This window comes from Centruroides vittatus, unplaced genomic scaffold (genome assembly GCF_030686945.1).
Source record: "Centruroides vittatus isolate TY-2023 unplaced genomic scaffold, ASM3068694v2 contig_1215, whole genome shotgun sequence".
In the NCBI taxonomy this organism is placed as follows: Eukaryota; Metazoa; Arthropoda; class Arachnida; order Scorpiones; family Buthidae; genus Centruroides; species Centruroides vittatus.
In genome coordinates, this window is record NW_027120777.1 from 891,312 (window position 1) to 906,195 (window position 14,884).

At 29.7% G+C, this 14,884-nt stretch overlaps 1 protein-coding gene across 4 annotated transcripts in view; it reads left to right on the forward strand.

Annotated features, from left to right (window-relative positions):
- Nucleotides 1–14,884, forward strand: part of LOC136986885 (phosphatidylinositol 4-phosphate 5-kinase type-1 alpha-like) — a 108,259-nt gene that overhangs the window by 42,972 nt on the left and 50,403 nt on the right. For all 4 annotated transcript variants that reach the window (XM_067284518.1, XM_067284538.1, XM_067284531.1 and 1 more), the window contains exons 3-11: nt 2,166–2,324; nt 2,522–2,652; nt 2,733–2,850; nt 2,989–3,141; nt 5,658–5,717; nt 5,794–6,033; nt 9,289–9,369; nt 13,594–13,669; nt 13,752–13,887. In XM_067284518.1, coding sequence (XP_067140619.1) covers nt 2,166–2,324; nt 2,522–2,652; nt 2,733–2,850; nt 2,989–3,141; nt 5,658–5,717; nt 5,794–6,033; nt 9,289–9,369; nt 13,594–13,669; nt 13,752–13,887 — 1,154 coding nt within the window. The remainder of the gene's footprint in view (nt 1–2,165; nt 2,325–2,521; nt 2,653–2,732; nt 2,851–2,988; nt 3,142–5,657; nt 5,718–5,793; nt 6,034–9,288; nt 9,370–13,593; nt 13,670–13,751; nt 13,888–14,884) is intronic.

Here is a 14,884-nt window from a genome sequence, read left to right on the forward strand (position 1 = left end):
ATATGATTAAACAATGATGAAAATGTCTTAAAGATTTCTGAAACTTACATAGAAGTGAAAATTACATTAAGATGAACATAATTATATGTAGTGTATATAGAAAAATTATTAAAAATTTAGCATTGTTTTAATAGTAATTTACTTAAGAACAACTATCCATGAGCTAAGCCAAAAATAAAGATAATTTATAGTAAGAAACCAAAAATAACATATTTACTGCTTTATAAGATGTAGTTTTTCCAAAAAAATTTTCAGAAATTATTCTTTGTCTGATAAAATGATCAAGTTGTTGGAATAAACATAGGAGAACTGACAAATTATAAGAAGCCAAGCCAAACTTCAATATATGGTGCTTAGACTGATCAGTATGAAATGCATATAATTATAAATTATTATATAAAGAAATAAATGAAAATAGCCATTACTTTTACATATAAAAACTATCAGCCTGTAGCAAATGAGTGGAAACATGATGGAAACAAAATGCCATTTTTTTTTTTTTTTTTTTTTAGTACTAAATCATCAATCTAGCTATATCTATTATTTATTTCTCTATTTTTCATTACAAATAAAGTCAGTTAATTAGGCTAAATTTTAAATTTACCTTAAAATTTGTCAGAATTAATATTGAAGGTAATACAAGCTACAGTAGAGCGTCGTTTATCTAATCAATTAGGGACTAGGGTTGTTCGGATAACTTATTTTTTGGATAACCGATTATGTACGAAAAAATATATTAGCTTATCCCATGTTGAAATTTTTCTCTGTTGCGTGTCACTACGCATTGAATTTTTGTCAATTTTAAGCCTAACATAAATTTTAAAAAAAAAATAATCGTGGCTATTGTATCATTAAAAATTATTTCTTTATTTTGTACAAACAAAGTAAATATATTGAAAAATATAAAAACAAAACAAATTATATTTTGGAAGTTAATCTAGTGTCAAAAACATTCGATTCAGCAGGACACAGTCCGACTGGAACACTTTCTGTTAACCGATGTTTTGGTTAATCGGCTTTCGGATAAACGATGCTCTACTGTATTTGTAGCTTTGTTATTATGTAAATGTGGACAAGCTTAATCTCATTAATTTGTTAGCATTCACAGATATGAAGAACTTTTTCTGTAAAATGGCTAAAAGGTCTTAATTCAAACATAGTTAAGAAATGAAATTTTAATGAAAAGTTATTTCCCCAAAAATGATAGTTTTTTCCTAAATAACTTTTGCCAAATTATGATGTTTTAAAAACATATATTTTCTCCCGTGAAAGTAATTGACTCTGCCGGTTCCCTACTGTGAAGGACAACAAACTGCTAAACATTTAATTACATTGTTTTCATAAACTCTCTTCTCTGTCAGTTGTGGGTCAAATGACTAACAAATTGTTTTATTGTATTCGGGGGAATAGATTTGGAGACTAGTATTACCAGTAATGAATTTTGAAATTTTATTTTTAATCATTTAAAAAATATTGGTAAAATTACCAAATAAATGTTTGAGTCACAATTACTAGTGGCATTGCTATGTAATGAACATGCAACCCACTGATTCTGCCAGTTTTTTTTTCTTCTTCTTTAATTACATTTTTTTATTATAAAGAAATCAAAAAATGGCATTTGAAATTTGGCATATTATATGGAAACACATTCTGGTAGTTATGTTACTATTCCATTTTCTTTGCTGTGTAACGGTGGGAATTCCGTACGGGCACATGAAAACGTAATGCAGGTCTGTTCTGGCTTAATGCAGTCTTACTGGTCACTTTTCTGGAGTATAAACTCAGCCTAACTATTTTCATATTTAATCTTATCAGTCCACTTAATAATCAATCTAATATCATATGCAATGTTATTGATACCAAATATGTGTGCGTTTGTGTGTTTTTTTAATAACGCCTGCTTTAGTTCACTTTAACACTATTAGCTATTTTAGCTTTTTTTCAGTGTGAACTCTCTTCTCTCACTTTTTTTCACTGCCATGACTGCTTTAAGCCCTGCTAATGTATAAAAATTATAAATTCATATTACACTATTTTATCATAAATCCAAATATTTTATAATAAATATTTATTAAAATATAATCCTCTACCTATATAAATAAATAAGTTATAAGTTGGAAATATAAAGAAATGTTTCAATTATTTTATTTATATAATTTATAAAGGTATCAGCTGCACAACAACTGCAAAGTGGTCATGGTCCTAAAACTCCTACAAATACACTTCCCCAGACACCTGGTAGTTCTGGGGAAAAGCGCAGGGATAAGGAACGGAAGATTGGGCACAGAAGAGTTGATGAAGAAGGGCAGATTACATATAAAAAGGTAAAATGTATTTCATAACTTACATTTGATATCAATTTTATATTATGTAATTACAGTTTTTATTAAAAAATTATGCATCTTAATTTCTTTTCTTTTTATTTAATCTACACATAAATATTATTATTTTTAACTCAAAATTATAATTATATTATAGACTGTATATAGTACGGTGTAATAATTAATATATTTTTGTATAGATACAAACCACACAACTTATGGAATCTATTCAACTTGGTATTAGTTATGCGGTAGGTAGTTTAGCATCAAAACCAGAAAGAGATCTTCTAATGCAAGATTTTGCTATAGTAGAATCAATTTCGTTTCCCAAGTAAGAATTGTTCTAAAAAAAACCTAACTTATAATAGAATTTAATTTGATTATGTTAAAATGTCTGATTCTAAATTTCAGAGATGGAAGTAATATAACACCAGCTCACCATTACAGTGATTTCAGGTTTAAAGCTTATGCTCCTGTTGCATTTCGATACTTTAGAGATCTGTTTGGTATTCAACCTGATGATTTTTTAGTGAGTTAATTTTAATTAACTTTTTAAGTTTTAGTTTTAATATCCTCTACATATTGATATGATTAAAAAACATTACATTAAGAAAATATTTTTTTAATCAACAAAATCAATTTTTAATTGTGATATTTTCAATTTTAGTTATCATTATGCAATGAACCCATGCGGGAGCTTACCAATCCAGGTGCCAGTGGAAGTATATTTTATTTAACCAATGATGATGAGTTCATAATAAAGACTGTACAACATAAAGAAGCAGAATTTCTACAGAAACTGCTTCCAGGATATTATATGGTAAGTTCTTCTGTTTTATTTGTCTACTTCTCTTTCGACAGAGGAAATTTTTTCATTACAATTAATTAATAATATTCTGACAATTGAAAATGATGACTAATGCAAGATTTTTCAAGTCTGTAAAGTGAGAGGTGCAGTCAAAAAGTTCCAGGACTGATGACATTGCACTGCAATCGACCACATGCTGAACTTGGATGGCTACGGGGACTACCTTTTTATGGAGGCTACACCTCTGCAATATTGCAAATTCCTTGGCCAACTTCAAGTGAACTATTTGTTTTTTAGTAATGGCAATGTCATCAGAGAATGTTTTAGCCAATTTGCATTATTGTACAGCTGTAGACTTCATAACAAAGTTATCTCTGTAGATAGGCATTTACAATCTAACATTACAGAATTAGTGAAAATGGGGTCTAAAACTGAAGTCCACAATATGGGCAACATGATGGTGAGAGTTGAGGCCAAACATATCTGGGACTTACTCTTTATGAAATACAGTGGTGCCTCATATAACGTACTTAATCCATTCCAGGTGCACGTCCGTTATACGAAACGCATTTTCCCATAGAAATACATGTTAAAACATCTAATTCGTTCCGCAGCATAAAATAACCGTACTGTATCATAAAAAAATGAACATGGGGTGCGTTCTTTTATTCCTCCGCGTAACTCTGCGCGAGCGACATCCGTTTAAAAATTCCTGCGGAACGCGTTCCTAAATTCCGGTGGAAGTGCGCGCCGTCGAACAGCAAAAACTGCCGCTTGTAGCAGTAGTTTACGGTGGAAAGCAACATGGCGTCCTCCATGGCTCAGATAGTTTCGTTTCTGAGTCCATTATGTGGTTTTATGAATGAAAATTTAGAAATTGTGAAAGTGCAAGTTAGCGCACGCGGTGATGTCAGTGTCTTTACGAATTTTTTTCGAATGGTAGCCGGCATTCTAATTTTTTTCGTGGCTATTTTGAATGCTCTTTCAACAAATAATCCATTTTATGGTTAAATTTTACAATTGGGACTCTTCTTTTGCCTTTAAAAGCTCATATTTTAGAATTATAGATTCCTCCATCACGATACTATCGATAGTGCGGGCGTTTGCCATCTTTCTTTCTTTCACCATCGTTCCTAAATGCCTACAAACAGCAGCGCACTCCCGTAGTAGCGGAGACGCAGAGCGACCGCTATTAAAGAACGCACCCATGGAGCAGTCACCAATTATACCGGAAAGTCCGTTGTTCGCAGCCAGTCCGTTGCTCGAGTCACGTAACGGCCAAACAGAAAGTCCGTTGTTCGCAGCGTCCGTTATTCGAGGCGTACGTTATACGAGGCACCACTGTATTTTGGGGTGATTCATCCAGATTCAATTCTGGGTTCCCTGGAATGTAGATTGATGGTCATCTCTTAATCCTATTGGTCATCTGGCTGTCCAATTTGTAATGCTATCACCAATTTTATATACACTCCACTCCATTTTTATACACTTGTACTAGCTAAATAAGCAGAATGTCTTATTTCTAAATGAGTTTAAATTTATAACTAGTCTATACTAATATAGTAATACTAATATACTAATACTATACTAATATTATAATGAGGAAATGTTTGTAAGTTTGGATGTAACAGGTAATCTCCGAAACCACTCATCCGATTTTTAAAAATTCTTTCACCAATATTTAGAATGGACTTCTAGGGTGGACATAGGCTGTATATTATTCCGTTAAACATTTGTATAAATTAAAAGATATCATCTAGCATTAAGGCTTTTATGTCCAACAGATGGCGCTAACTCCAATGACCTAAGTTTGCTTTTCTGTGAGGGTGAACTAAAGCAGATCATCTATCTATCTATATAAATAAAAATGTAATGTTCGTTTGTTCCTACTGATTCCTTTGAAATTTTGACACAACATTGCATTCGAATACGCACGTGTTTTTATATAATATACATAGCGAAATTTCCCCCACTGGGGGAAATGGACAGGATTAAGGCTTACCGTGAAAAACTCCACTTCTATTATACTATTTTAGATGTGGTTTTTTGCATTTTTGATTGTGTTTTAATAGTGTATGTCAACAGAATGTATACTAAGAAGGGATTTTTTTTAAATTTCCCCCACGAGGAAGTGTTATACATTTATAATAGATACATTTTGAGCCACAGCAACGCGTGGCCGGGTCTGCTAGTGTTTATAATAGTTAGTTTTCTATTAACAATTTAAATTTTATATCAACTGCTTAAAATTATTAATATTTTTAGTCAACTTCTTCATATTAAGTTCTTTATTTTATTATATTAACTAATTTCTTTTAAACCACACCAACTGCCATATTGGGCCTACAACACCATTGGGCTATATTCCGGCAATGATAATTATATGGCCGTTGGTGTAGCTTTATAGTAATGAATCAAATTTCAGGTGTTTATATTTATTTCTTTTAGTTTCATACTTCATTTAAATGCACAATTATTTTTATAACTTTGAAATAAATGTTGATATGCATGCTTTTTCTTTATTACAGAATCTTAATCAAAATCCTAGAACACTATTACCAAAGTTTTTTGGTCTTTATTGCTACCAGGTAAGACTTTATATTAATAATTCAATACAAATATTATATAAAATTTATTCAATATACCTTACTATTTTTTTAACAGTGTGGCGGTAAGAACGTAAGAGTTGTCGTAATGAATAATCTTCTTCCATCTTTTATTAAACTTCATCAAAAATATGACTTGAAAGGTTCTACTTATAAGAGAAAGGCCAACAAATATGAACGTAGTAAACAATCTCCTACATACAAAGATTTAGATTTTCTTGAACACCATCCAGATGGAATATTTTTAGAAGCTGAAACTTATAGTGCTTTAGTAAAAACAATACAGCGAGATTGTAGGGTTAGTATTTATTCATATTTTAATATAAATAATTTTAATGTTGATAAAATAATAGTAAATATAGTAAAACCTGTTTTAAAGTGGAATCTGAATAAAACAAACCTCCCTAAAGAGAAGAAAGCTGCTCCATTCCAAAGAATTTTTATGTTAAATTCTGTATAAGCTAGAGAAATATCCAACATGGAAACAGAAGAGGTTTTTGGGTATGAAAAATGTAACTTAACTTGTGTTCAAAGCTTCTTGTTCTATTCAATTGTTGTAGACTACTTTTTAAATCTCAAAACTTGACAAATGTAGCACTTATCATACAGGATGTGTGTTTAGAAGAGTGTGGCAAAATTAATCACTATCAATTGTCATTTTTGTATGCATTTTGAATCTAAACCCCATTTCAACTCTTGACAACTCTTTAAAAAATTGGTCCTGTGTAAAGTCACAAGGAAAATATATTTTTAGTTTAATGTTAACACACAAAAGGCATATATAATATTATATGCTGAATGAGTACTAAATATATATGAAATTTAAAACAAAAACCAAAAAATTTAACTAAAACTACTGCAGAGGGCAACATTAATTCTTGGTTATCAAATTGACTTGTTTGCTGTATAAAGATTGCATCCAAGAAGTGTAAAAAATATACTAGCAAAAATTTTTGGGAACGACAACTTTTTACAGTTGAAAATAAAAAGTTCTCAATTCTTGCATTTGAATACTCATCTTTGGTTGGAATCACATTGGATAAATTTGGATTAAACATAGTAATAAAATTTATGTATGTATGTAAAGATGATTTTATTATAAAATAAAATGAATCTAACTGGTGACATTTATCTGGTGTAGTTTAAATATAAAAAACAAAAAAGAAAAATATACTAAAACCTGTTCAAACTGAAACCTGTCAAAATGGAAAAAGTAATTGGATACTGTGCAGTTTAGACTATACAGGCGTTACTGTATATTGCTGTAAAAATAATAAATAAATGCATACATACTTGTACATTATTTCTGAATGTAAAAAATTTAAGAATTTACATTAAAAATAATAATTATTTTTAATGTAAAATGTTAGATATGTTAATTAAATGATAGAATGGTTTTAATGCTGTTGTTTAGATATACAGATATCCCCTACTTTATGAAAGTTTGTTTTATGCTATTTTGCTTTTTTGAAAAACCTACATTAGTATCTGTTTTTGCTATTCGAAATAATTTGAAAAGAATTTTTGCTTTTACAAAAAAGCAAAAAGTGAAAACATCATTTAACGTTTGTTTTTGTTACATAAGGTTTCATCAGTCATATGAAGTGATTTGAAGATAATGTGCTGACATAAAATAGCTTAATTTGTTTTTAATATATAAAGTCTGTGCTCTCTTCGCACAAATATACACACACTATCTGGTCTGAAAGCAAAAAAGGAAATAATCTGACGACATACTTGATACTCCTCTCCCGGTAATATATCAAAGGGGAAAAAATCCTGTTCTATTTAATATGATTTGACACTGGGATTCATAGTTGGAGAATCTGGTGGTTCCTGCAGTAGGTAGAGCTGATCTTTGGCTTGTTGGGCTTCTTCCAGCCAGAGAGTCCAACATAATTTGGTTGATGCTTGCAAGGAAAGACATTCAATGTCAACCACTTTGGTGGAAGGAGACTGTTGATCTTCACTGAGGGAAAAGACAGTCAGTCTCTTTGGTGGAAAAAGACATTGTTACACCTTGAAAAAGACTGAGAAGAACTGGAGTCCAGTGGTCAAATCTCTTGGAAAGGAAAAGACGTTTTGTTTATTCACACCCTGGGAAATGACAACCCTGTGTCCTTTTATACATTTTCTGACCCAAACCCAATGTTTAATTGATTCAGATCTCTCTTATTGTTTACTGTTTTGTTTCTAGAAACTGAATTTGAATTAGAGGAGGTGGACATCTTCCTCCACCCTTATGTTGGGCTATCACTTCCTGAAGTGTCTAATTGCAACTTTTCCAGCTAGCCCATAATTAGGGGAAAGATGTGTTTTCACTTTCCATTCTGGAAGTATGCAGCTTTGAATAAGAAGTTTTGCTCTGTAATTTGACACACAGTGTTTTTTTCTTTTTACATATTGGAATGAGTCAAATTCAAAAATGACACACTGCTACGGTTCACAAATCACAAACACCAAATTTATAACAAACAAAATGGTTACAGCTTAACTTTGGGTAAAACAAACTAATAAGTACAAAGATTACAGTCCACACAGCATGTCTCCACACGTACACGGTTCACTATGTTCAAAAGTCACCAAACTCTGCTACAGATCCGTCGAAAGAACACCTTGCGGTTCTTCCTTCCGATCGTATCAAGCAGAACAGTCCTCAAATCCTTCCGATCAACTGAGCACTTTCTTGATCCAACGAGATTAGCACTTTTCGGGATTTCGAAGGGAACTCTTTTCCCGCCTAAAGTTGCTTCTTTTATACTTGCTGGAGCCATTCCTGGCCCACCAATCAGCATTCCAAGGTCTCCAGCACGTCGGCCCATTGTATGATATCCGCCGACCAATCACTGATTGTCGATTCAAACTAACAGCGGTTGTCCTAACCGTTGCTCTTCCAATGGTTTTTCCGTGACGTCCACGGATTTGAAAACAAAACGAAAAAGGCGGGAATTGCATGTCCCGGTGATTTCCAACCATGACAGAATGGGAAGTCAAGATCTCTTGTTTACAGTTTCTCCTCTCCTATTATTTAACTCACTCTAATTCTATTTCTCTTAACAACACATTTCCTTTCTATTTTGCACCTTTCAAAAACAAAGAAATATTTTACGTAGATACTTTCCCATGAGTAAGGGAATACAATAACAAATGAGGAGGTTTGGGCCTCTCAGATAATTCTGACATGGAGTGGTCTGTCACTTGGTCACATTTTGGGCTCTATTAATATAATTTTTTTTAGTTTATTTTTGTTATAACTGTAATACTTTGATTTGTATAATGTACTGTTGTTGTAACTTTTGATTTTGCATTTTGTATAATGTTCAATTTTGTTTATGTTTTAATTTAACTGCTGTACAAAGAATTATTGTACTTTGTACAAAATTAATAATAATAAAATCATCATAGAGAATTATGGTTTTTTTTTATAGTTTTTATCACAGAAATAATTATTTTCAAAGTCAAAAATATGTTGAATCTTAAAAAGTATATTACTGAATAGTAGTTTTTAAAAATATTATATTTTTATTATTATTATTATCGTTTTTTAAATTAGGTGCTGGAAAGTTTTAAAATTATGGATTACAGTATGTTGGTTGGAATACACAACCTGGATCAAGCTGCAAGAGAGAAAATGGTAAGTGCATTCATAAATTGGATTATACATACTTATTTGTAAATTATAAATAAAATTATATAAATTAAATGAAATAAAGTTTTATCTTCAAATTTACTTACTGTTAAACTTAAAAACAAATTGTTTTGACTTCCTTGCATTTTTATTACTACTGTTTTCATTTTCAAACATAAAAAACTTCTGTATGTTTTGTTGTGGTTTATGTAACTGTTTTTAATTATTTATAATATGTTTTTAAATTTCTGTTGTTATTTGATCAATTTTGTAATAGTTTTAAGACTTTTATTTCTGATAATTTAGCTTTAAATTTAATTATGATTTATTCTTTATGGTTTTATAATTTATATACATATACGTACATATGTATTTTGAAGAGAAAGGAAAGAAGAAAATGCTGCATCATTCTCTGAAAAATTAGTACATTCAAAAAACTTAAAAGTAGGCTATAGAAAAAAATTGCTTTGCTTAGTATATATTTATAGTTTATTATATGCAACTTACACACTAAAATTTTATTAAAAGCAATGAAGTATTTTGAAAGATTTCAGATTAAAATTATTTGCATCTTTGATTTTAAAGATTTAATGAAAATAAAAAATATATAATTGATATGGGAGAATGCAATTCAAAGAGTAAACAGATTTAATGAGTATTTACATATATCAGTATATTACAGACTTTAATTTGGATTTTTTTGTGCATTTTTAAAAGTCATGTACATCTAAATATGTAACATATGTGTGTGTGTCTATATATCAAAGTAAATTTATAATTAAATGGATTTCCTAATCCATTTGCAAAGTTATTTTTACTTAAATATCTTAATTTATTATTCATTTACATACAAACCTTGTGCAGTAACAAAAATAAGTTTATTACACTGAAAAAACTAACACTTATCTTATTTTCCTATTAGTAAGCATACAGCATAATCATGCTATTATATGGTAATTTTTAATATTAAACTTTTTTTTGTTGCAATATGAATCATATTTGTTTTTGTTATGATTAAATATTTATAAGAATATTTAGGAATCTGTATGTGTTAATAAAACAAAAATTATTTTAAATTAATTACATTGGTTGTGTGCAAGATGAATATTTAGGGAAAAAAGTGTATACAGTCAAACCTTGGGTTTCAAACTTAATTCAATTCTAAAAGTTGTTCAAAAACCAATTTGTTCTAAAACGGGAACAAACTTTCCCATAAAAAATATTATAAAATGGATTAATCAGTTTCAGACCCCAAAACAAAACTTTGTTTTTAACTTTTTAGTTGTATTTCATGCATAAAAATGCCTATAAAGGCAATATATTATTATTTTATATACAGTCAAACCTGTTTTTATGCGGGGGATAGGGACCGCATTAAAAAAAACGCATAAAAAAAATCGCACGAAACTTCACGAGTGGTTATAAAAAATAGTTTTCGCAACACAATTAAAAATATATTTTTTTTTTATGCGGTCAATAGGGACCGCATAAAAGAAGTCTCACATAGAAAATAACTCAAAACCGTACGAAATAGAATTTATTGACAACAGATGTCAGCACTTGACTGCATCGTCTGGTCTATCGTCTGTTTTACATATTTTTGTCCAGAGTGGTGTTTTGTTGACTTTAAAAGTAAATTATTTCATTTTTCGCATATTCATGCAATAATGTTACTATAATAAGTGCATTTATGATATAATAAGTTTATTTAGCTATAATCAATCAACGTGAACCATGACGAATCGCACGAGACTAGTCGCCAACTATACCGCACAAATAAAAAATCGCACCAAAAAAAACCGCACAAATTAAAAATTCGCATTAAAAAAATTGCACAAATAAAAATCGCACATAAAAAGAGCGCATAAAAACAGGTTTGACTGTATATATATTAAAAGAAATGTTTCATCACCACCAACCAAAACTAACAGTTTACAAAAAAGTGCTACAAATAGAGAGACTACTCTGACTGCCTGCATGAAATATAACCAAATCAGTCAAGACTGACAACAAGTAGTACTTTATCCACACTTTCCGAAATATTATGTTTCAATTGATTTGATTTCAGTTTTTATTTTAATTTTTTAAATTTTAGTTTCAGTTTTGGTGTAAAGGTCTGTTTTAATTATTATTTTTAAGTTTAGTTGTTATTTTTAATTTTAATTAACTGGCTGCCTAATATTAATAAATATTAATAAATTTTTGTCATTTAATTTAACTTAAGCATATTTAACACGTTGACTGCCATGTGACTTTTCAGGATTCTGTTGTAAAACGCCAACTTAATTTAATTATATTATATTATTAAAAACTCTAATCAGAGTACATAGAAATAATCAAAAAGCATATAGAATGTGTTTTTCTTAAAATAAAGGTATTACGAATTATCTCGTAGTTGGCTTATGTAACAGAAAGCTCTTCGCTAAAGCCAAACTACGAGTTAATTCGTGCACAGGCACGATTCGTCCTGTCACTTCGCTACAGCCAATCGGAGATGTGCGTCTAAATTCATTAGTAATAAATCGGATATAGAGGCGAGCACATCACATTTACGTCTTTTTTGAGAGTGTTATTTTTTATTTATTTTTATAATCAAATTATAAATATCCCAATATGGATAAGAAAAGACTACTGACTAAAAAACAACTTGATTACTACACTAATCTAAGTGATTCAGAATCTGACAAAATTTTTGGTGAGGATGGAAACGACAGTAGCGATTATGTACCATCTGAGGATTCAAGTGAGGACAGTGATTATGACGTCGTCTCCGAACCTAAAGATGAGACTATTCTTGGCATTGACCGATCAGATCAAATGCTATCGTACTACACAGCTCTAAGAAAGACTATTAGATGGCCCAAAAAGGTTGCATTACATATTATAGAGATATATATACATAATGCGCACAAACTCTTTCAAAAAGCAACTTCTTCTAAAATAAAACTTATAAAGTTTACAGAAGCATTCGTCAAAGCGTTGATTGGAGAAGAGATTCAACCAGTTTCAAAAAAATTAAATTGCAAGAGCTTCACTATTTACAGAGTATCCTACCTACTCAGAAAAAACAACATCCGACAAAGCCATGTCGAATTTGTACCAAAGCTAAAAAACGCCGAGAAACGCGTTATTTCTGTCCAATCTGCCCAGAGAAGCCAGCCCTTTGCGTAGAAGATTGTTTTAAAAATTATCACAAACAATAAAAATATCGTTTTGCTTTCGATTTTGAATAAACTTTTTATGATTATATTTTCTGTTCATTTATTAATAAATGTTCTGTTCATGTAAGCCAAACTTGATTTTTTGTTCTTGCCCCTGAAGCTATCTATTCATATTTACACTGATATACTATGAATTACATCGTAGCTGCACAAATATGGCAAGGAAACAAACTACGATATAACTCGTAGGTGGCGTCCTAGGCAGAAACGGTAACTACGAGTCATCTCGTAGATGGCAGTCAACGTGTTAAACACAAATTCTTGAATGCCATTTATATTATGTGAACGTCAATTAATGCAGTTTTCATTAATTCATTAATACGGGGTTCCTACACAACCTGGAAAATCAGGGATTTTCATTAGTGTTCGGAAAAAGTCATGGAAAGTCAGGGAATTTGTCGAAAATTGTCAAAAAGTCAGGGAATTTGTCTTGAATATATTAATAATACATTCAACTGTAGCACATACCTAAAAATGGAAATAGTATCTTACCCACATGTACACTGAAATGTAATTTAAATAGCAATGTCATCGATGATTCATATTATGATGCAAGGCAATATCGGCACTGCTAACTTCTGAATTGATAATCCTGTTGTTGATTGGTCGAGCTGTTGACTTTCTTCAACATAGGAAGTATAGGAAGTTGACTATTGGCGGCAAGCTCTACCAAGTAACATGTTTGGCAACTGGGGCAAAAATGAGCTCAAAATTTTGTTTGTAAACTAAATTATTTGAAAAGTGAGGTGTTTGAAACCCGAGGTTTGGCCATAATGTAAAAATTTTAATAAGAAATTACTTTTTAAAATTAAGGAATAAATATTAAAATAAACCATTTATAAGTTATCAACATTTCAATTTTTATTGCAATATATACTTGTTTCAAAGGTTAAGCTATGCTTGTCTAAATACATATTGAAATAGATATAAATAGTAATATGTAGATAGATATTAAATCACAACTAACTATTTACACATGATCTAATAACTTATAATAATTTTGAATAAGGAACAACGATATGGTAAAATGGAGCAGCAGAAATTTCTGTATGGAAATGATAACGAGGCAACTTCGAAAGGATCTAGTATGTATTGAAAACTTTTAGTTTATTAAAAAAAATTTATTTAGAAATATTGATGTGTTAAAACATAATCTTTTGTATATAGGTACTCAAGTAACAGCATCAGGAACAAGTCTCACTCGTAGTAAGTCTATCAATAAACAGCGGCTGGCCGCATTTTCTACAGCAATGGAATCAATTCAGGCAGAAGTTGAACCAGTTGATCACGATGACGATGTTCCGTAAGTTTCAAAATAAATTTTTAACATCTTTGTTAATTCCAAAACTTCTTTCAATTAGTTTTATAATAATGATGATAATTAAATTCATTTAGTATTACTTAAATCTTCTGATGATTTCAACTTTTTCCAAATTTAGATATGAAGAATTAAACAAAATGTTGTTAAGAAAATTTAATATTCTGATATATATATTTAAATTAATTTGAAAATGGTTAATTTCAGTGGTTATTTCATTACTAAGAAATTGAAAAAAAAAGTTAAATTCTACTGCAAGCTGGTTCTTTTTTAAACTTTCATGAATTATTTTTTTTTTTAAACTGAAAAATTATGGTAATATTAATACCAATAATAAATAGATGATTATATAGATTGAAATGTGTAATCATTAATGAATTTATTAATAAAAAATTTATTCATAAGATTATGATGTAATTTAGTAAATTCATTTTAAATTATTATGTCATATTCCTAATCTAATGTATATTTAAATAAATATATATATATTAGAATATTTTTTTATTTAATAGATGGATTTACAATTATTGTAACATAGCAAAATAACTACAGAGAATTTTTATTTGTATTGACAATAGTAACTATAGTTGTAGAGCAGTGATGTCCAAACTTGTTCAAGGAACAGGGTGATTATTAAAGAAATTAAATAAACTAAATTATAAATAATGTATAAATTTTTATTAACTTCTTACAAAAGAAAAATTGTTACCAGGTGAAATGTTAATGTTATACATTGCTCAGATGTTAAGCTTTTAAGCATAATGGTTCATTGTTGTAACATTTTTTATTCTGGAAAAGAACTGTTGCCAAATAGAAATACTATTTGAACAATCAGCTTTGTAAGGTTGGGATAATTACAACTCAACGTTTTGAAATGACTAAACATCTTGATAAGAAATTTACTTTATTATTTCTAAAATTGGTAACTTCTTCAAATTTATTACTTAAATTCACTAGTGAGAGTGAATATTTTTAATATCTA